Here is a 23,789-nt window from a genome sequence, read left to right as displayed (position 1 = left end):
AGCGAGTGAATTCATGCTAAATTAGAGGGTCATAACTTACATATTATAGAACTAAAAGAATGTAAACGGGTCCCAATTAAAACCAGAATGTATTTGTTTCATTCTGTCCGGTAAAGTAATTGGTATAATGTGGTAGTAAATTATATTATTAGAAGAAAGCAAGAAATGATAAATTGAATGTTAACAACTTATTAGGCATTTCTTTCTTTCTTTTGAATATGCCTGTCTCCTCTCTCTCTCTTTATCTAAAACAGGGGGGCTCTCACTGTCATCTCTGCAGTAGAATCATGAGGTGAGAGGGTGCCCATTAAGAGAGGCACACAGCCTCTCCTTGCTCAATAGACCAAGTCCTCATCTTTCGGGGCTGTGTCCAGGAATCAGCCTTCCAGAGAGTTCCCTGGATGATTGTTGGGAAAGTAAATGAAGATTTGAGAATTAATCATGTTCTAAGGAACAAAAATTCAAAGGCTGTATGTGTGTGCGTGTGTGTGTTACACATGTATATACATATATATGTATGTATTATATATACGTGTACACATACATACATGTATATGTAAATTTGAGCCGAATCTCAATCAGAGATTGTGCTGCTCTCATGAGCTCATTAAGTGTGATCTTCCACTGAATATTCCAAATCCCTTTGATATAAATGTGGCTACTGTGATTGTGAAATTTTGAGTTAAAAAGGAAATCTGTTCAGTTCTTACAACCGATTGTAGTCTGAACTCATGAAGAGTCCATACGCTGTGTTTCTTTTTAAAGACAATATGTATTAAATAGGTACTGATAAAATCACTTCTATAAATACCGTGAAACGAATTTCTTACAGAGGGGCCTTTGCTCTTGCGGCCGGTTCCCTCTGTCTGGGAACCACGTGGATCTCCCTCCATCATGGCTTTCTCTGGCCTTCGGAAGTTTTCCGCTGAAATGGCAAATAAGCAAAAAGAACTTTCTTGACCACCTTATCAAAACGGCATGCACCACACTTTGTCTGCTGTCCCCTTACCCTGCTTTACTTTTCTTGAGTACCTTTATCCCTATGTTGAATGAATCAATCTGTTGGTTAATAGGGACTAGCCTGCTACATGTAAACGACGGATATAAAACTTAACATGTAGACATTTATTTGCACATCAGTCTAAAAACAATAACTTTCATATTGCTGGTCAAATGAAAACAGTGCCTGCTGGACTCTGACCCAATGAAACTGTGGCGTGGAGGAACGTGACAAGCCCTTTCTGCTCCGTGATTATTTCCCCGTGCTGCTGGCTTCCTCCTGGACTAGCAGAGTGTTGTTATCTGTAAATTTGCAGATTTAATTGATGCTATATCTCTTTGTAAAAAGTATTGCGCATTTCCTTGGTCATTTCAGTCCTTCCCTTTTTGACTTCATTCATCCCTGCAATCTTTGCAATTACCCATTAAAAGCCGTGCTAAGGGTAGGCTTTAAGATTCTTGCTCCTTGCCTAGGACCCTTGGTCATTAATGTCTGAATCGTGGTTCTATAAAAATTTCCTCATGCCCAGTAAATGCTGGCCCTCACATCCTGTCCCCACTCAGATCATCAGGACTTTTTGTGGTTCCCTTGTTGGGTGTTTTTAGAGACTTAGAATCAAGAACATGATTAAGTTATAACTCTAAATCTACGAGTGATGGATGGCTTTCATTTAGCTATATAACATTTGGATATAATGACTGTTTCCTTGATTTTTACACTTGTAAGTCTTTGGCAATATTAAGAAAGCCTCCAGAAGAAGGAAGAATTGACAGCAGGAACTCAAGGCGTATCATACTTAAATATATTCCTGGAAAATATGAACATGAGATAATATTCAGTGTGATGTTGGCATTTGATAAATCAGATGCAATGAAGCTAATTATGCAAAACAGTTATTTTGAACCTATCATTCATCTGAACGCTATCTAAATCAGAGTTGATTTAATTACTAGCAAAGGGAAAGGTAAGGAACTAACTTTCTCTATTCCTTCCCTTTCCTCAAAACATTCAGTAATTTTTATTAACACTGAATTCATAGAATTCTGAGCACTGCCTCAATCATTCAGAAATGCTCTGTTTTGTTTACGTAAATTTAAAACAGCCCTGTGTACAATATACTAATAAAGCGTGTATTTATCTGCCAGCAATTTCGAAACTTTGGAATGGGCTTTTTCTCAAATATACTCGGTGAGAATATTAAAATCCTGGGGGTTACATGATCCTGAAGAAGCAGTGCAGAGTCACTGAGCATTGAAGATCTTGTCTCTAAAGTGGCCACCGGTGACTGCCTTGGACGGCCACACAGAGATAGAGCTGCCCGCAGACACTGCTGAAATCAAGGAATTCCAAAATCCCGTTGCTTAGAATGGAGTGGAGAGCTCCCAAGTTCGGGCTGTCCAGAGGCCGCTGACAGTTAAATCCCAGCATGGCGTGTGGGTATCGGCTTTGAAGGTTTAGCCGAAGGGTCTTGCCAAAAGTCCGCTCTCCACCTCATTCGGTTCTTGTGTGTGTTCTCTGCTCACCGCCATGAGATAACCGTCTCTCCTTGCTGCCCTGCATCCTTCATTGTCCCCCGGTGTCCTCCACCCCATCTGCCCCAGTGGAGATGATGCTTCTGGGATTCTGACCGTACCTCAGGTGCAATGTTGGCTCTCGGTCAACATCGTCTTTTCCGTGTGTCAGCTGAACCTCTTAGCCCTCGCAGAATGCACTGTCCTCGGGTCCGCAAAGGTTCCCTGGTCCACAGCACTGTTTCAAAGCGACACCTCCTCCCATACAGTGCGAGGAAATGACACAAATAAGGATTTACAAATACTACAAGGCGAGCGATGCGCAGACTCAGTTTACAAATTCAACCAGTTAGTGACAGCCACTTGTACCGTTTTTTAGAGGAAGGTAGACTAAATGAGGTGCTTCAGTTTGGAGGGTAAGAGTAAAAGGAAATGTGACTTGAAAACCTGTTTCTTTACAATCTGCTTCTCTTAGAGATGTAGGCTGTTGTAAGTCCAGACATTTCCGTTCATTCATTGTCCGGGAAGAAACTGCTGATGAGAACGAATTCTGGCTCACTTTTCAGGAACAACATCAGGATGGCTTGCCATCATGGTTTATTTGTTTGCTCATCATTTTAAATAATAATTTCTGTTGCAGAATTTAAGGTGCAAGGACTATGGGATAAGAAGAGGTTTTGAGGTTCGACTTGTCTGCCTGATTCCTTTAGTAAGGAAGCCAGCCACATTCGTTAGGCTGAGAAAAATGATGTTTCGCTGGCCCTGTTCAGGGTGGATTTATCTCAGAATCATTATCATCCTTATAGGGAGATCAGGTTTGGGAGCAAAGCAAGGCAGCTGGGTGATGCCGATAAGCTGATTAGCTTGACATATTGCTGCCATTTCATGCTATTCATTTGATTTTCTGCAGATTTCACCATTTCTGTGCAAAAAACAAATTCAAATATGTCTTTGATAAAACAAGTTCTGTCTGAATGTTGGTTGGGTCCTAATGTCTCCTGTTCGCTTATTTCAGCTGGGTCCCGGGCCTCGTACAGCAGCCAGCACGGCCACCTGGGCCCGGAACTGCGGGCCCTGCAGTCCCCAGAGCACCACATAGACCCCATCTATGAGGACCGTGTCTATCAGAAGCCCCCTATGAGGAGTCTCAGCCAGAGCCAGGGGGACCCTCTGCCATCAGCACACACGGGCACGTACCGCACGAGCACAGGTGTGTATTCAGGCCCCCCTGGGTGGTCTGTGCGTAATAGGCGGTGGTGGGGGGGAGGTCCTGCTCGGGAGCTCATCAAAGGTGCGTGTGTGTGTGCGCGCGCACACACCTTCTCATCCTCTCTCCCCACCAGCATTATGACCTGCTTCTACCATTAATGTCTGTGATGATAATGAGAGAAACCAAATACGATTCATTTAGCTACCTGAGTCTCTTTTAAATGAAAGAAGTTTAATGGGGGGTTGTAAGCTTATTTTGTCCAATAGGCGATCTGAAAGAAAACTAATTTTTTGTGTGCCATCGTTAACATATTTGATGAATTTAAGTACTCCAAGAAAGCATAGTCATTATGCAGGACAGAAAAGGCATATACCTAATGCTGGTAAGTGTTCTTTAATGATACAGGCTACCTATCTGGCAAGCTGGGGGGAAACCTATTTAGGAAAATGTCGCATTATTTTGTAAGGCAAAGTGAGACTTTGCTTCATAAGCACTATCAGGTTCAGTCATGTGAAATTATCGTGTAAAGGTCAGATATTGACAAATTGCACATGAGTCAATCAACCCTAGAGCTCTCCTGGACTAAATACATATTTTGAATTGAACACGACCACAGGCTGCGCAAAGAAAGGCAAGCATTTTCCAGAGCATGTAGCCATTTGCAAAATAACTGGCTAAATGCCATGCTTAAATGTGCTGGAGAGCATTCATCTAACAATAAAATTGATACAATTAAGATACTGAGAACTGCCCTTGTTACAAAGCTTCACATTGCTAAGGAAACTTAGAAAATAGTATGCCACTGGTTTGCGTACAGCCACTGATACACGCTGCACTTGAACCAAGGCTGAGGCGTGGGAAGACCGAAGCTCTGGTCCAGAACTTGGCACACAGGGGCCTGCACCTTCAGACTATTGTAACTTCCAGTTACCCTGAAGTAGAGCATAGCAATTTTGTTAACTGCATTATGATACTAAATTATACGTTTTGAAATCCAGGCAAGTGAAGTTGCTTTTATGGTTGATTACTGATATTTACATTTCAGTATTTCACTGCACCGTAAGAAGAATGGCACAAAATACTCTTTCTTTTATTTTTGACATCGTAAATGCCATCCACCGTTAATAATTCATATCTTGGTTCAGATGAAAAGGAATACCCATTTATTCTTCTGTCGGAGTTCTTCATTGTCAGCCTGCTAGAACCACTCCTGTGTGAGGCTGGGCTCTTTTAACCATTAGTTGGTTGCATAATAGTAACTAAGGCAATTTTATTTCCATGCACCCCTTACAAAAGGCAAGGATTACCACCGCAGTGATGTTCAATATGTAATTTGCATAAAAACTGACAACAAAGGGGATTATATGCTGATTCTCTGTCCTGCATTCCTGTGCTCTTCGAATTATCTTTTGTTAATAAACTTCTGGGGGCTTCATAAAAATTTACCTACAATAAGAAAACAATACTTCATTCTACTGTGTCGGATCAAAGGGGAAGATGTTCACACTTAAAACAAAACAAAACTAGTATTTTCTCTAAACTAGGGGTCTGAAAACTCTCGCTCATGGGCCACATTCAGCTGGCCACCCATTTGATTAGTGCTCCTGAGCTAAAAATCATTATTACATTTTAAATGGTTTATGGTCAAATGATGGATAATATTTTCTGATACGTGGCAGTTCTATGAAATCCAAATTTCAGTGTCTATAAATAAAGTTACTGGAACACAGCCATGCCTATATGTTCCCATATCATTTCTAGCTGCTTCCATGCTGTAGCAGCTGACTTGAGTAGTTGTGGTGGAGACCATCTGGTTGGTAAAGCTGACAATATTTACCTTCTGGCCCTTGGTAGAAAAGTTGGCTGACCCCTGCTCTAAGCCATCAGTGGAGCACTGTGCCGAATGAACGAACAAGGGTGTCATCCTCCTTAGGAGGGAAGCCAGCAGTGTCCTCTAAATGCATCAAGGAGAAAAACCTGTTTGCCTGGGTGTTCTCAGTAACAGTAATCTCTGCCCTGGCAGAGAGCTGCTGAGGTTGTGACGTCCAGATGTCCGAGACCCCAACCCAGCCTGCCCTTTTGAGCTTGAGGCACTTTTGAGGAAATCTGCTGATTTATGCAACAATATTGACATTTCCAGGAGTGCATGGATGGTCTCTTGGGGTGACAGGTGGGGAGAAGCCACCTCTCTCCAGCTCCTAAGTAGAAAGCCACAGGCTCTATCTTCTCTGCACCTGCTCGGGTCACTCCCTGTTTCTACACTTAATTCATTTCATTTCAAATCCTTATACTTTCTTAGCTAACCCTGCAACCCCAGGAACTGTCTCTATTAGAACCCACATGTTTGGGAAAATGCCTTTAATATGGGTGTATGCCCTTTATTTATAAATTGTATACATAGTATACAATATCATTAAATAATATCTAGTAAAAGTCAGGATTACAAATTAATATAAAGAAACATTCTAAGATTGTTTTTTCATATCCAGGAGGTTATTTTTTTCTGAAAGTTTATTTATTTTGAGGGAGAGGGAGAGAGAAAAATCCCAAGCAGGCTCCGCTCTGTCAGCTCAGAGCCCGACGCAGGGCTGGATCCCATGAACCTTGAGATCATGATCTGAGCTGAGATCAAGAGTCCGGACGTTCAACCTAGTGAGCCACCCAGGCACCCCCAGGAGGTCGTTTTTCAAATCCTGTGTTGCACACACCCCATACTGGAGACTTCTGATGCAGAACTTTGAGAGGTTTCCAGGGCCAGAGCAAATACCCCAATTTCTTGGGACGGTCTTCTAGGGCCTTTTAGACCCGAAGTATTCAGGGGCCACTGACTTTTGGCTCCCATTGTGGCTAAGGTGGTTTGAGCAACCTATCTTGGGTCTCAGCCCTTGGGTAGCAGGGCACTGACTGGTGTTCCTTCAGTTTGACCCCTAAAGCATTTCCAGAGGACACATCAAGGAGGTGGGTCACGGGAATTGAGGGGCACTTGTTCTAGTCAACACTTAGGAATGAAGACAAATGTACTTGCCTAAAAAACCAGGGAATTACTAGATGGCGCTATAGTAAGAGCAGGTGAGTCCGAATGACAGAAGCATGTAGCAGGTCACTGCTTTCAGAGATCATTCTAAATTCTCTGAACATATTCACAAATCCTCAGAACCACCGCATGAAGGAGGTACTGTTACGATGCTCATTTTACAGAATACTGAGGCACAGAGATGTTGAGTCACCTTCCCAAGGTCCCACAGGTTGTATTGAGCCAGTCTTTAAACCTTTGCGCCCAGGCAGTCTTGCTCTGGAACCTGGCTCTTAACGTTCATCTTGATTGAAACTGTATTTGTAGGGGCTCCGTTGGTTAAGCGCCCAACTCTTGATTTCGGCCCAGGGCATGATCTCAGGGTTCGTGAGTTCAGGCTCCACGTGGAGCTCTCTGCTGTCAGCACAGAGCCGTTTTGGATCCTCTGTCCCCCCTCTTTCTGCCCCTCCCTTGCTTTCTCTTTGTCTCTCTGTCTCTCTCTCTCTCTCAAAAATAAATAAACATTAAAAGAATAAAAAAGAAACTCCATCCTTCTCTCTGCGTGCCTTCTCCAGGTCTCTTTGACTGCGATAATAACCACTCACCCCTGTTATTTACTCTGAAGACTGATTTATTTCTCTATTTTTAATGTTTATTTTTGAGAGAGAGAGAGAGAGTGCAATCAAGGGAGTGGCGGGGTGGGGGGCACAGAATCCAAAGCAGGCTGTAGTCTCCAGGCTCTGAGCTGTCAGCACAGACCCCAATGCGGCACCCAAAACCACAAACTATGAGATCATGATCTGAGCCAAAGTCAGACGCTTAACCGACTGGGCCACCTAGGCCACCCCCTTTTTTTGTAACGTTTGAAGGCTGACTTAAATCTCCACTGGAGACACCAACTCCGATGGGGACCTCTCTCTACCTTTGGGTAGGCAAAGAGGTCCTCAAGGCCTTCCCAAACCACAAAGCTACCTAACCCTTCTGTGAGAGAGCCTACACACATGTATTTGTGTACATTTATGAACAGGTTAGGGGGTCAGGGTGCTAACGTCCTACTTCTCACCTCCCTTCTGCTCCAGACTGTGGAAGGTGAAACTTATACAAACAAGGTTCACTACTCAACACTGGAAATCAGTGGGATGTTACTCAGCTGGTGGATACTCTTGTCAGGGCTGTGCCAGGAAGCACGGTGTGAAGAGGGTCTTGTGCCCCTGCCCCCGCACGCTCATGGGCCCCGGCCATTGTAAGACAAGAACCGCAGACCTTTGCCCCACCCGGTTCCGGCATAAGGGAGCAGGTTCTGAGGACGGCCTGCTGGCCTCCCTGGCCCCAGACGTGCTCTTGGTAGGAAGGCAGACAGAAAGTAGAGCAGCACGCCCTCATGCCTGAGGACGGGATTGAGATAGAAGCCAGCAGTGTGGCCCCAGAGATCTCGCCGCCTAAGAGAAGGCAAAGGGTCACTTCCTGAATCAGCACTGGTGTCTGCTGAACGGAAAGCATCCTCTTGCCAGACGTGACAGCCACTCATTCCTTGTAGAGCCAGGAAATGAGAGGGGCCACCATCGATGTTCTCTCCCTGTGCAGGGAGGCGGAATGGTGTGATCTGCGGCCGAAAAGGCAGGCCAGTGAGTCTGATGGCAGCGCGAATATCCCCACCTGCTTTTACAGGACATCAACCCAGTGTCTGAAGCTTTACTTCTTGCGTGATGAAAATTTAAAGAGGCACACTTTTAACTTGGATGTCTGTTTAAATAAAACATACCTTTCATCTGGGATAAGGCTTGTCAAAACCAGAGCTTATATAATAAGAAGTACAGCCAGGCAGGGACGATGCGATCTTCGTGGATTTGCTTATGATAAAGTCTATTAAGCAGAAACTAAGTAGCACGAATTTTTATTTCAAACTCAAACATACCAGTAACTGTCAACTTAGGAGTCATTTGATTAACACAAATGCTTGACTCTGACACTCCCCCCTATCCCGGCCCTCCAAATGCATCTTTCTAAACTAATGAAAATGGCCAATGTCTGCCGTGATGAATGTCGCATGAATTTACTTTGGGATAAATGCGTTTCTCAGTGAGTGGAGAAAACAAGCTTTCTGTGATGAATGTGTCAGCTTGTAATAAAAAATGAGTTATCATAGGTATGTTGCGAGGAGAAAAATCCGCTAACTATCTCTATGAGGTTGACAAATCCTAAAACATAAAAAGAAAAAAAGAACGGGATGAAAATATTTGCACGTGTGGAGAAAGTACTTTGAAAGAACTTAAAATTCTCCACAATAATGGCCACTGCTCAATAAAGGTTAGAGGCATTTCACAGCACCTTCATATTCATACAACTTTATTACTATTATTCACTAACAGGTAAATAACATCTTCAACTAAAATCATCATTGGAGTCCACAAAAACGTGGCATATTAGCAGTTTATTCCTTCTTAAATGCTGTTACTTCAAACTGTAAAAGTGATTGCTTTCCATTAGAGCAAGTCAAATTAGATCCTTCATAACATCTTGGTTATTTTTTTTTTTAAGTCTAGGAAGTCAGGGGCACGTTATTACCCTATTGGAAAATTTTAATGAACCTGGTGATGAATATCCTCTAAAAATGGAGAAGGGCTTCCAGAAGCTTACCTATATCAAACCACCTAAAGAGATGTGAATAAAAAGTGTAACTGAGCTCAGCTGAGGGAAGGCAGAGTGTTGGCTAGTAGGAACAGTTTTTTGGTAAAATCCAGAAACATCAACATCCGCACCATAATAATGATTCTATTACTAGCAAAACCCCTGCATTAATGCCCCTCCCCACAAAGGCAGTAATACCTGAAGTTAAAAGATTATGTTCATGATGAGCCCCGAGTAATGTATAGCATCGTTGAATCGCTGTTTTGTACACCTGAAACCAACATAACATTCAGTGCGAACTGTACTGGAATTAAAATGGGGGTGGGGGGGAAGATTACATTAAATTTACCCAGGAATATTTTCCCATTGAGTTTAGCACGGATCAGCCTGTGTAGAGTGCAGAAAATGGGAAGGCCTTTACAGTTGAGTTCTAGATAATAATACTGCTGGGAATATAGCAGATTGAGTGCTAAAAGCTCTTTGTCCCTAAAATAACAGAGTCGAATTCTCTTTAAGAGAGTTCATGGCCACGTTCTTGGACCTGATGGCACCTAAGCTATCTTTATTTTCTGAGATTGCACAGGGAATAGTATTTAATTATTGTGTTCCTATTTTGTATTTAATAAGGGTAGGTATAGTTTATGTTTTCATATTTCTGTAAATGCAAATATACAGAAAAGCAAAGAGAATTAAAAAAAACAAAAATAAAGGTTTTTCTTCTTTTGTTGAACCGCACTTTTTATTCCCCCTGCAACCAAATCTCTTCATGTGCCAGATTCTTATATTTTATTCTGTTTTTTTTGTTTTGTTTTGTTTTGTTTTGTTTTTTATGGTCAGTAAATAACGGATGTGACCATCTATCATCATCCAAGTAGAATGTCTGGCTGATGAAAAAGGATCCCTCCTCCCCCATTTCGAGCAAATATTACACATAAAACATCTCTCCCCCTTTTGTACAGTAGACCTTTATTTGTGTAGCTCTGAAGAAAACAGGTAATTTCGTGAACAGTGTAGAAGTCGGGTGAAGTATCAAGTCAGCTGCTGAAGAGGCTGCTTTTAAAATCTCCCCAAAGGTACCAGCGACATGGCTCGCTGAGCTCTGAGAGCTCATTGAGGGGAGAAGGGGCCGTTTGCGGAGCAGGTGAGGAGAGAGGGGAGTGTTGGACACGCTGACGGGGAGCCTTCCACTTCAGATGTTTGCCCTGGAAGGTTCCATTGAATAGAGCCCTCCTGCAAGGCGGGTGACGTGGTCCACCGAGCTCTAAAGCTCAAATAAGAGAAAATGTGTGATGGGACAGAAATGCAGGCAACGTGTTAAAGGAGAAAGTCTTTAAGGGTGTGACCAGTGTCCGCTGATCCACACTAATGGGGGGCCATGGTTTGCATGTGCCACGCTGAGGTCTGAACAGGTAGGGCACAAAGGGGGAATTTAATTTGTGATGCCGAAGTCATTTTTCCATGTCGTGCTTAAAGAAATACAAGGCATCGCGTTGTTACACTACTGATGGCTAGTTTGAGATCTATTTGAGCCTCACACGTTTTCCTCAAGACAGACGGTTGCATGACCCACACTTTCAGAGAGTGTATTTTTCTCCCCGTCTGTATTCCATGTTGCATTATTTTCTTTGCACTGATTAGTCTCTTTTTTTTCTCATTTCGGCAGTACCAGCTTGAATTCTCATTTTATACTTTGAAATTCCCATCAGGCATCCTATTTATTCTGACCTAAAAGTTTAAACTGTGGATTCAGGAAACTTCTGAAATGTCATTTATCAAATGCCACACATGCGATTATGATTTTCTAATAAGATCTCTCTGGAAGTTGTTCACCCATCTTAGATTTCAGAGTCTACCCTCTTTTTTTCGAATTATAGTGGTATTAGTGATTAAACTAAGACTCAAAACACTTTGAGTGGTGCCTGGGTGATTCAGTCGGTTAAGTGTCCAACTTCAGCTCAGGTCATGATCTCATGGTTTGTGAGTTCGAGTCCCGCATCGAGCTCTACGCTGCCAGTGCAGAAGCCTGTTTCCGATTCTGTGTCTCCCTCTCTCTTTGCCCCTTCCCTGCTCACACTCTATCTTCAAAAGAAATAAACATTAAAAAAAAAACTTTGAAATAAAATTAAGGTAACTATGAGTATCCCTATTCTTTGATTTTTATAGACATAAACAAAGTTAGGTTTTTTTTCTATGTGAAGAATTTTTCCCTATATTTTTCTGCATATCTCAATAAATTCAATTTGAGGGGAAATGATCTAAATTAACACACGAACTTTTACCAATTTTTACTATAATATTCATGTTAATTCGTATTGTAAACCTGTCTATCCTCTATGCCTTTAGTAGACATTTCCCTTCATTTTAAGCCTCTCATAAATTGTCTTACCATGAAGCTAATTCAGTAACACACATTTTGAAGTTTAAAACCTGGTCCAGTTGCAGCGGTGGTTGTAAGAATAAACTCTGGAGGCAGCGTGCAAGGACTTGATCCCTTCACTGCTAGATACCAGGCAGATCCAGGCAAGTTACGTAATCTCTCTGTGCCTCAGTTTCCCATCTGTAACGTGAGAGTGATGTGTTCAGTCTCTTATAGGGTCTTAGCAGAGAGAAAGCCCTTGCGGGAGCTCTGGAGCCTGATACCCAGTGGCAGGTGTCTCCCCCTCCCCACCCCCCCAGTGCAGTGGGTACAATTTCCTTGTCGAGCATCAGTTGATTTCAACATTGTTAATGGTAGACATAGCAATAACTCACTTGTTTCACAGTTCCTACATATGGGATGTTTAATACCCTTCATGTCTTTAAAGCAAATAATGATCCCATGAGGCCATCTTGTTTTCTTCATGCCACAGTCGGGAAGGTGGAGCTTAACAAGCTCAGTAACTCACTCGTCTCATACCCAGAATTGGCCAGGAGGCCTGGATAGGAACCCACTTGTCTAACTTAAGAGGCCAGGCTCTGAATGAATTCCCTGCCCCTGACCCCAAACAGGCCAAAGTGAAGCACAAATACGAGCCTGACGATATTCCTACATCTGCCTCTGCCTTCTCTTCTTCCTGGAACACTGGAGCTATTCCTGTTTCTGCTTAATTAACTGCATTTCACACCCTGTTTTCACCTTTGAAGCCAGTGTCCTTACAGTCTTTGCTGCTGCAAGTGTTTTTTTTGTTTTGTTTTTTTTTTTTAAACCCTCTCATGATATTGTCTTTCAATTTAAAGTCCCTGGAGAGTTTTTGGCATGGTTAGGTCGCTCACCTTACTGTTACTGCTTTTTTAACAAGTATGTTTTTGTTTTTGTTTTTTTAGATTTCTGTATGATTTCCTGATCTGTGCCATGTTGTCCTTCTTTCCTGTTAATCATTGTACTTACTCCATTAGTTATTAACACTTTGGAATAGAAAAGGATATATTTTCTGCTATTAGTAACCATTTTCAGCAAGCTTGAATGTAGATACTACTTTCCTGAAGGGGGAAAAAATGAATGTATCTGAAAAATGTCAGGTGTATTTAGTTTTCTGCTTTGGCCCTGGATTTGCTGGCTGTCCTGTCACAACTCTTCTAGAAAATGAAATTTTGTTTGCCTCTGTACATCTGTTCTTCTAAAAGCAAGGTTAGGCCTGGCCTAAATCTTAAACCCCCGCCATCGTGATATAAAACACATTGTTCATACGTTATTAAAACGTGAATTCTAACTACACATGTTTGTAAGTTTGCGAGAAAATAGAACTCTTCCAGAAATTGCGTAAAGACATAAGACAGATTTCCTGGTTCTGAACTTAATGTTCATTAGTCTAAACTGGTCATTTTGAAACAAGCCATCAGGACGGTCTTCATCATTGCAAAGACCGCTCCTCAGAGTATACATACATTTTTTTGTTTAGGAAGTTTTTCTTAAATGTGTTTCTACTTTTCACCATGCCTCAGTGGCTGTTCTCCTAATTTTGATTATTGTAAGATGAAATATTGTAATTCATTGGAAATGAGAAGCCCTGAACTCTTTTTTAATGTTTCTTCTTTAAGATTATTTATTTACTTTGAGAAAGAGAGCACAAATGGGGAGGGGGGAGAGAGAGAGAGGGAGAGAGAATTCCAAGCACACTCCATGTTGTCAGCACAAACCTAATGCGAGACTCAAACCCAGGAACTGTGAGATCATGACCTGAGCTGAAGTAGGATGCTTAACTGACTGAGCCACCCAGGTGCCCTGAGAAGCCCTGAACTCTTCATTAAAACTCAGTTCTCAGCATTAGAGTGTTTTCCTCCAGTTCACTTTATAACTTTTTTGTCATTTGGCACAATTTCCTTAACTTCTTTTCATAATTGTTTGCTCAATGTGACATAATTTTTTGGGTGTTTGATTTGGCGTATGTCCTGTAATGCGAGAGAGGACAAAATAAACTCTCTGTCACCCACTAATAAGCACTCAGTAGTCAGAGTCGAGGGGTATCGTTTATAATTGAAATCCTACTCCTTAGAGCCTGGATACTCCTGGATACAAATGGTTGTATCCAGACACTGGCTGTTTTTTGGATATCTTCTGATCTGCAATGCCAGTGAAGAAATTGTACTGTCTACGGCTGATCATGGCTAACAACTGTTGCAACAGTTAATGACTGGTCCCATTCTGTTAACATGAAAGATGCTGTTTGCATTGTATTTGGTCATTAAACCTTCGACGTCAAATATTTTTGAGGACCAGATAAAAACAATGCCATGCAATGGACTGACAAGAATCCACGAAGGAAGCATAATTGAAATTCAGTTTGGGACTAGTCAAACTGACATTAATAACTGGTGGAGACTCTTCCCGGAACAATGTAGACGTTTCGAAAAGATGCACGTGCTTCTGGAGAAGCCAGGTCGGCTCGTTATTTTGTCTGGGTTGCAGTTGGGCACCTCCTCCCACCTGCCTACCCTTCCCCGAATTTACTTGCTACTGTGACAGCTTTAGTTGAAGAAGAGGCATATGGAAATCTTTGGGGAATTGCTTTCCAGGAGCTAGAGCAGTCCTGTGTTTACTGCTCTAGGACTAATTGTGGAAATAGGAGCCCTGCCCCACCCACCTCCCCACCCCCAGGCCCGCAGTTTCTTTCTTTTATTCAGGAAAATGCGCGACATTACTAAGTTTGCCTTATACTCTTAATAAAATTAATGTGACATCACCTGAACACTTCTGAATTTTCTCCACTTGAACAATAAAGAACTACTCATCCATGATGCCTTATAAATGGTCCCTATGCAGCCTCTGGGTTTGGGTTCTGCACAGACTTTATTTTCCTTTGAGATGAACAAAACTTCTCTTGGGGATTGGGAAGCCATCAACACACAACTGATGCATTTCCCACCCACCCCCATCGCCGAAAGGTTTATTTCGGAGATAGCATGCTAATGATCATTTTAGTGGATAACATTGAATGTATTGGTTCAAATATGACAGATTATTTTTTTTATTCTTCCAAACCCCCCCCCTTTTTTTTTTCTTATGTGTGTAATTTCCCCCCGCCCCCTGCCTTAGACCTGGTTAACCGTTTCTGTGAGCAGGTCCTCAATTTTTTACTTTGTCCCTACTTTCCTGTCCTAGCCCCATCTTCCCCCGGTGTCGACTCCGTCCCCTTGCAGCGCACAGGCAGCCAGCATGGCCCGCAGAACGCCGCCGCGGCCACCTTCCAGAGGGCCAGCTACGCCGCGGGCCCAGCCTCCAATTACGCAGACCCCTACCGACAGCTGCAGTACTGTCCCTCTGTGGAGTCTCCGTACAGCAAATCCGGCCCCGCCCTCCCGCCCGAAGGCACCTTGGCCAGGTCCCCGTCCATCGATAGCATTCAGAAAGATCCCAGGTGGGTACAAATCCTTTTCTTTTCCCGACCGCGATGTCTAAAGAGGTTTTCCAAGCAGACGTCGTTAAGACATTGTTCCATGCATGTCCCACCATCGCGTTCGTGTTCCTGGCCGAGTATGAGAGGGTTGGCTTGGGGCTGGGTTTTAGAATCTTGGTTTGATTTGGAATACGGGTATTGATCATGTGTCTCTGTCTAGTATCTTTTGTGGTTCAACAGCAAATAATAACCTCTCCAATAAGATACGAAACAGCTCTCTTTCGTGCAACAGAAATTGAGGAGTTGGGGATTCAGTGGTTCGACCTCAGGTATCCCGGTCTAAGCGCCTTCTTGTCTCAGTGGAACCGTGTTTGGTCACTGCGTAGCCATGTTTCTGTATTCATGCCTTCCGGGTTATACCCAGAATTGAAAATTTAGAAAATCCAATTACCTTTATTTTTCTGTGTCCAAAAATAAACATTAGGTTGGCATTGTTTGGGTGTCGATAAAAACTTGGGTGTAATATCAAAGAAATTCTTATTACTGAGTGGTGTTTCTTTTTTGCTTCCTTTTTTCCAGCAGTGGTGAGATATTTAGTGGTGCTCTACTTCTGAAGTTTAGAATTGGTTTAGTGATGTTTTATTCATAGCCATTTGATTTATGCTGATAGAGTCCCATAAATATATATCTGCATCTGTGAATACTATAGATATGTCAGATTTCTGGTATTTCTTTATAGCAGGGCATATCACTTGGCTCTGGTAAGTGTACTTAAAATTCGTCTCAAGGAATTTTCTCTGATAGAGCACACAAGTGCATATGTACTGTATTGAGGAGTTCCATAGATTCTTTTGTGGAAAAGAAATCGTTTCTACAAACATAAAAGGAATAATGGGACCATTTGATAGTATTTTTTGAGACAGCTCCTTTCGCACAATTCAGACTGGCTTTGAGGGTCCATGTTGAATATTATATTTGATGGAGGCTCCATGATAAAAATAAATTGTAATAAATGCTCACTGTTAACTACTAGAAATAAGAAGTATGCTTACATTACATCGTACAGTGTCTACTTATCCAGATCTTCAGTTTCAAAGGTCCTGAAATCTGCCCCAAGTCCTTAAGTACTTTCGCTGGCGTGGGTAAAATGTTCTTCAGATAACACCTCAGCACTCTCTTAAGTATTTGTTCTTGACGTGCTACTGAAAGCATACAGAAATAGAAGAGTAGTAAACTCTTAGGAAACGGTAAATAGAAAAATACATCATTGAATTGGCATTGGTTTATTTAGCACCATATATTTAAATGAGGGTAAACATCTTATCTCCAGTGGAAAGGTTTTAAATTTTCATATTAGGAAAAGTTGGCTTAGCAAGAAACCAAATGTGCTTGTTTCTCTAGCCACAGCCTAGCCTCTTTATTTTATGCTGTATATTAAATGTGTTTGATTTTATTAAATGGTGTATCCTTTCTATTTTTTATTACTGTCATTTTTACGACCTTTTTTTTTCTTCTTTCAGTGTATTGCCATGGCTCTCTTACCTTTTTAAGTTATGGATTGTGTCACCAATATTTACTGCATGCCCACTGTAAACCAAAAAAGGGAAACACCAATAAGCAACGTTAATCATAAATAAGACAGTATTGGCTATTAATATTGTGTATGTGTAAAATTTATGTGTAAGCCATTGTGTCATATGAATTACAAATTCGCCGTTACTTTCAAGAATGCCAGTCGTTAGCCCTTAACTATGTGTTCAATCTGGAAAAAAAAAAAAAAGAAAAAAGAAAAGCACTCCACCATCCTCAGCTCGGATATACAACAAAACAGAACCATATCTAGAACCAGAATTAGACTGTCATGGCTTAGTTAAGTACAAAAGGAGCTAATAATCTGGCATCATCCAAAAATGGATAGAGCTTACAATACAGTAATGCCTTTCTTGTAGAGTTTTCTTTAAAAAAAGGAACAGGTCACAGTGTTCAGATTTAACTGACAGACATCTCAAATCTAAAATTCAAGTCCAAATTACAATGATTCTCCTATGATGAGATTTTTGCATCTTCCTTCGAATAATAAATTTTGATTGTTACCCGGTGAATTTTACTCGAACCAATAGGTTTAACTTCCAGGGTTCAGAATTGTTTATTTTGGCACTGTGACCCATGATTTAAAGCTTTCCGGTCCTTAGACTTTTTTTGAAGCTTTTATACATACGTTTTTAAAGAGAATTTCTTTAACATTTTATTTATCATTAAAATACCAGACCACGTAAGCCTCTGCTGTTCCCAACATGTTTACAGCACGTTACAATTCTCAAAGCCCTTTCACTTACATCTTTGATGGAATTCTCGTTTGTGGAAGGAAACTGATAGGTTTAGTGCCTTGAGTAAATGGAGAATTAGAGTGTTAAATGACATTGGAGACCACATTGCTGGCAGGTGGGTACATGGGCTAGAATCCATACTTTCAGGACTCGGAAGCACGTGTTGGCATGAACATCTTAATTTTTTCATAAAAAAAGGAAAAGGAAAGAATATACCCCCGTCTCTTATGATTATTTTCAGAGGGTGATTGAATGGTAGTACCTGGTGCTTGGGTGTAGGAGTTTGGAATGATGAAAGAAATGATGGAAATTACTGAGATCGGTCTCCTTGCTCTGCTGATTGCTAACTGGATGTGTGGTCTTTGTTTTATTTTTTTATTTTTTTGGCTTTCTTTTCTTTTCTAATACCTGCCTTATGTATCTTACTGCAGACCAGGGTATTTTTCTGTGGAAGAGTTTTAGTATTATTTATGTATTTATTTTCTGAGAAAGAGCAAGTAGGGGAGGGTCAGAGAGAGAGAGAGAGAGAGGACCCCAAGCTGGTTCTATGCTGTCAGAGCAGAGCCCTATGTGGGGCTCTATTCCACCAACCGATGAGATCATGACTTGAGCCAAAATCAAGGGTCAGACGCTTAACGGACTAAGCCACCCATGTGCTCCTGAGCTTCAGGATTATTCAGTGAGAAGCTTTCCAGAAAATAGTGTACCTTAAAATAAGAATTTGAAATCAAGATAGCTCCAATTCAGTCATTAGACTTGAAACCAAAGATTCAGCTCTTAATTCCTCTGAACCACAGCATGCAAAAAATTGGTTCTAAAGGCTTGCATTTTTCTCACATGCTGGCTCCGTCGTATATGGAGGCAAAACTTTGGTCTTTTTACTTTTGACTGCCCCCGTGATGTACTCCAACAAAGAATGCACAGAAACCTTTTTTATACAGAGAGATGATAAAATCTAATTTTCCTTTTTAGAGTCAGCAACCCCTGAGAAAATTTACATCCATGTGTTTTTGTTTTCCAAGAAGTTTTTATTTTTTAATTGCATGTGTGAATCTCTTAAGGATTGTTAATGTGGCTAATATATTTTCAGTGCCCTCCAAATTCTGAATTTTATACACTGTTGTTTTCAAACACATAGGTCAAATATAAATCTTAACATCAAGTAATATGAAAGAGGTTTTAGTGATGTTGGGAATGATAAGTCATAGCATCCTTATTTTAAAAATCTGGTTGATGAAATAACCAGAACAACATAACGTAAGACTGGCGTACCTGTGTGTACTAAATTTACTATAAATGTTCTTATGCATAAAAGGAAACTTACGGCTTAGCCATTTCCTGTCATAACTTAGCGTGTAGGTTGTAGTAGGAATAACATCTTTTAATCTTGTTGATGAATCCCTTTTCAAGATGTTGTAATTCGTGATGTGCACAATCTCCAGCAATTTTTCAAACATGTTAAAAGAATCTCACTTAGGGGCGCCTGGGTGGCTCAGTCGGTTAAGCGGCCGACTTCAGCTCAGGTTATGATCTCGCGGTCTGTGAGTTCGAGCCCCGCGTCGGGCTCTGTGCTGATAGCTCAGAGCCTGGAGCCTGTTTCAGATTCTGTGTCTCCCTCTCTCTGACCCTCCCCCATTCATGCCTCTGTCTCTCTCTGTCTCAAAAATAAATAAACGTTAAAAAAAAAAAGAATCTCACTTATTATAAACCTGGTTTAAACTTAAACGCTGTCTTCTTTTTGTTACTCAACATAACAGAAATAAATACAATGGCACATCTTTGATGCTGACTTTGGGCCCAGATTTGCACCTGCCTTCTAGTTGGTTCTATGAGACTTCGATTCCATAGAATATTTGAACACAATATTTGAACAATAATAAAAAGATAATTCATTTTTCTAAGGAATCCTAAGGAATTGCGTAGTGATTTCTACTATGTTTTAACTATTTTAGGAATCGATTAAAGTTATTTTACTATTGGATGTTGTATTAGCAAATATTATTTAGTAATGCTGCTTGTAAACATCTTATCAGTAGGTAAACCTAGGTTAAGAATGTTTTCCAAAGGCTGTTTCTTCATTGCCCACTACAAAACCACACGTACGGCATACAGTGAATGAATGAATACTCAGGAAACAAAATATACTACAACAATGCTTTTTAAAAGGTGAAGATTTGAAAAATAATTTTCAATTCTTTAGTAACGTTTAAGACACTATTATGTAACTTACGTGACATGGCTGAAGTGTTTATAGTGAACACAGTTACATGATATTCTTCATTGTCCTGTTCTCTTAGATGGGGGGATCTCTGGGGAGCTTGGTTTTCACTTCAGATGCTCAATAATCATTTATTTAACTGCGGCAAAATACAGCGTTCACAATTTACAGACCATCCGAGTGTGAAGAGCATTTGGAAGTCACTTATTCAGTTAGGCTAAAAGCAAGCCTAACAGTTGACGTTCAGTCTCTACTTGAATGCCTCTAGGCCACGGGCCACTCACCATCTCCTGAAAGCATTTTATTAATTCTTCGAGTAATTCAAGCCTATGAACTAATTTATAGTGATACAAAACCTGCACCTCTTGTAAGTTCATCCCCTGACCTTGTTCCTGACCTTTGAAATCACATGAGATCATGCCTACCCTCCCTCCCAAGGCCAGCCCTCGAAGACAGTTACACCACCTCCCCAGTGCGCGGGGCTCCTGTCTCTGTGCTGGCTGCGTCCCTTCCCTGAGCCGTGGTTTCCAGGGCCCTCCTCTGGGAGCCCTGCAGTGTCCTTCCCGGTCGTCTCCTGCATCACCAGAAGCGCGGGAAGGGAGCAAGCGTTACCTTCGGGCAGCCTGGGGTCACAGTAGGTTTTCTTGCGAGTAAGATGAGAATGTTTGTGACAGTGATGATGATAACGATGGTAATTTAAAAAATGAATTGAAGTAATATATTTTGTACTCGGTGGTAGACTTTTTTGGGATTTTTATTTTATTTTTATCTTATTTCCATTTACTTGTTCAAGCTTTCATTTGAATTTCAGTACAGTTAACATGTAGACTGTAGAATTAGTTTCAGGTGTCGATATAGTGATTCAGCACTTACGTACGTTGCCCAGTGCTCATCACAGCAAGTGCCCTCCTTCGTCCCCATCACCTATTTCACCCATCCCCTGACCCCCTCCCCACTGGGAGCCAACACTTTGTTCTCTATAGTTAAGAGTCTGTTTCTTGGTTTGTCTTTCTCTCTCTCTCTCTTTTTGCCCTTTGCTCATTTGGTTTGTTCCTTAAGTTCCACACATGAGTGAACTAACAGGGTATTTGTCTTTCCCTGACTTATTCACTTAGCATAACGCTCTCTAGCTCTATCCGTGTCATCACAAAAGGCAAAAATTTCGTTCTTTTTCATGGCTGAGTAATATTCCGTGGTATATATGTACCACATCTTCTTTATCCAGTCATTAATCGATGGACACTTGAGCTAGTTCCATAATTTGGCTATCGTAGATAATGCTGCAATAAACATTAGGGTGCATGTATCCCTTTGAATTGGTATTTTTGTATTCTTTAGATAAATACCTAGGAGTGTGATTACTGGATCATAGGGTAGTTCTATTTTTAACTTTTTAGGAACTGCCGTACTGTTTTCCAGAGTGGCTGCACCAGTTTGCATTCCCACCAACAGTGCAAGATGGTTTCCCTTTCTCCACACCCTTGCCGACACCTGTTGTTTCCTGAGTTGTTAATTTTAGCCATTCTGACAGATGTGAGGTGGTACCTCATGGTTTTCATTTGTCTTTCCCTGATGGTGAGTGATGTTGAACATCTTTTCACGTGTCTTTTGGCCATCTGGATGTCTTCTTTGGAGAAACGTCTGTTCATGTCTTCCGCCCATTTTATAATTGGATTATTTGGTTTTAGGGAGTTGAGTTTTATAAGTTCTTTATAGATTTCAGGTACTAACCCTTTATCAGATATGCCGTTTGCAAATATCTTCTCTAATGCAGTAGGTTGCCTTTTATTTTCGCTGATTGTTTCCTTCACTGTGCAGAAGCTTTTTATTTTGATGTAGTCCCAATAGTTTACTTTTGCTTTTGTTTCCCTTGCCTCAGGAGACATACCTAGAAAGAAGTTGTCATGGCTGATGTCATAGAAGTTACTGCTTTTATTCTCTTCTAGGATTTTTATGGTTTCAGGTCTCAAATTTAGACCTTTCGTCCATTTTGCATTGATTTTTGTGTCTGGTGTAAGAAAGTGGCCCAATTTCTTCCTTTTGCATGTAGCTGTCCAGTTTTCCCAGCACCATTTGTCGAAGAAACTTTTTCCTGTTGCCTTTTCTTTCCTGCTTTGCTGAAGACTAATTGATCATACGACAGCATGAAACTTTTTAAATATGCATTATTTAATTTAATCCTCCCCTAAATCCCTATGGCACAACTCTTCGTAGTGCCCATTTTACGTATGGGTAAACTGAGGCCTAGAGCGCTAGAAACTGGATCCATACCTGTCCAAATTCTTATCTCATGTTCATAACTACTATGAATATTGATCCCAATATTAATGTTACAATCAAATAAAATGCAGTCTTTCCACATGTGACTTCTGTAAGGCTATAAATTAATGATTCTTACCTTGAATTTTTAATTTCCTCTTTAACATAAATGAGGGGCTTCAAGTTCACGTCTTGTTCGCAGTCATTCCAGTATCCAATGCTTCAGAAATCTCTGGATCCCAGTTTTGTCGTCCAGCATAATTGCTGAACACACTGCTCCGTGTTCCTTGGAAACATGAAAGACACACATGCATGTCCTCAGTGAGATTTTATCAGGAGTGGCCAGAGCTGGCCCAAAGGCAGAGCCTTGCGTGTATTCCCCAGTCTTTGGGCTCCTCCCTCCAGGTCCGTCTGAAGGCACCTGTGTTCTATGAGGCTTTCCGGTGGAATATTCTAGGGTGAGCTCTGTGGGTGTGATGACAGAGTGAAAACAGCTTCATTTTTCAAGGAGCTTTCAAACTTATGTGAGAGAGAAAGTGACTGCGGGGCCCTGTGTGAACAAGACAGACATGATCAGAGAAGCAGAGAAGAGCAACTGAGTGTTTTTTTGCAGTGTTTTCACTGTATTTTGCAGTGTTCTTCTTATGCTCTAAATGTATTACTTTAACTAGTAATACAGAAGGGAATGTTAGCTTATACCCCATGTGAGGATCTGTTTCTTATGAAGTATAGATATAATGTATTACTGTCCCGTGGCTGCCATAACACCGTACCACAAACTGAGTAGCTTACACCAACAGGATTCACTCTGTCACAGTTCTGGAGGCCAGAAGTCCAAAATCAAGGGGTTGGTGCAGGGCCACGTTCCCTCTCAGGCTCCAGGGGAGGATCCAGCTTCTTGTGGGCCCGGCCGTTCTGTGGATTGTGGCAGCATCCCTCCTGCCTCTACCCCAGGCTTCACTTACAAGCTTCTCTCTTTCCCAGCCCCCTCTCCTCCTGTAAGGACACACCAGTCGTTGTATTTAGGGTCCGCGCCAACCCAGTGTGGCCTCACCTTAATTACATCTGCCAAACCCTGTTCTCAGATAAAGTCACGTTCTGAGCTTCCGAATGGATGTGAACTCTGGGAGGACACTCTTCAGCCAACCACACAAGCTTTAGTGTACATTTGCACTATTTACACTATGAAATAGTTGTACACAGGGCTCCTGGGTGGCCCAGTGGGTTAAACATCTGACTGAAGCTCAGGTCATGGTCTCGCGGCTCATGGGTTCAAGTCCTGCTTCGGGCTCTCTGCTGACAGCACAGAGCCTGCTTTGGAGCCTCTGTCTCCCTCTCTCTGCCCCTTCCCCCCCCTCCCAAATAAATAAATAAACATTTTTTAAAATTTTAAATAAAAAATAAAATAGTTGTACTCCAAAGATAGGACTTGAGATAGGGTATGTTAAAGATAAAACAACAAAATTGAAAGTTTTTAGATCGCTTTGTATTTTTAATTATGAAGACATTTCTTCAGGAAGAGTGACATGGTTGAACACGTAAGGTCTGAGCACAGTATCTCTGTTGTTACTGGTTCACATGGCTGGTGGTCTTTGCTCCGGCTGGAGAGAGATGGGTGAACTCAGCTCTTTTCTTGGCCTTTGGGCGTGCTTGAATGATTAGTGCTGCCTTGCTCATATTGTGAGGGTTGGTTTCAAGCTAGATAAGATCTAAAACTTCACATGGGCTAACACCCACCGACAGCAACAAGGGGCCGTGGGGGACGTGCTGGAAGAAGCAGGGGGGGTCATAGTCAGCCCTGCCATGGGTA

General features: G+C 41.6%; 1 protein-coding gene across 7 annotated transcripts in view; it reads left to right on the top strand.

Moving 5' to 3' along the window:
- CTNND2 (catenin delta 2) overlaps positions 1 to 23,789 on the top strand; it is a 929,345-nt gene that overhangs the window by 556,572 nt on the left and 348,984 nt on the right. For 5 of the 7 annotated variants that reach the window (XM_053906885.1, XM_053906881.1, XM_053906883.1 and 2 more), the window contains 2 exons: positions 3,527 to 3,721; positions 14,875 to 15,196. In XM_053906885.1, coding sequence (XP_053762860.1) covers positions 3,527 to 3,721; positions 14,875 to 15,196 — 517 coding nt within the window. The remainder of the gene's footprint in view (positions 1 to 3,526; positions 3,722 to 14,874; positions 15,197 to 23,789) is intronic. The other 2 variants (XM_053906886.1, XM_053906884.1) reach the window with 1 other exon arrangement.

The sequence above is a fragment of the Panthera pardus genome, unplaced genomic scaffold (assembly GCF_024362965.1).
Source record: "Panthera pardus isolate Hobbes unplaced genomic scaffold, ASM2436296v1 HiC_scaffold_2, whole genome shotgun sequence".
In the NCBI taxonomy this organism is placed as follows: domain Eukaryota; kingdom Metazoa; phylum Chordata; class Mammalia; order Carnivora; family Felidae; genus Panthera; species Panthera pardus.
The sequence above is the reverse complement of the archived record's forward strand: the minus strand, read 5'-3'. Positions and strand labels throughout refer to the sequence as shown.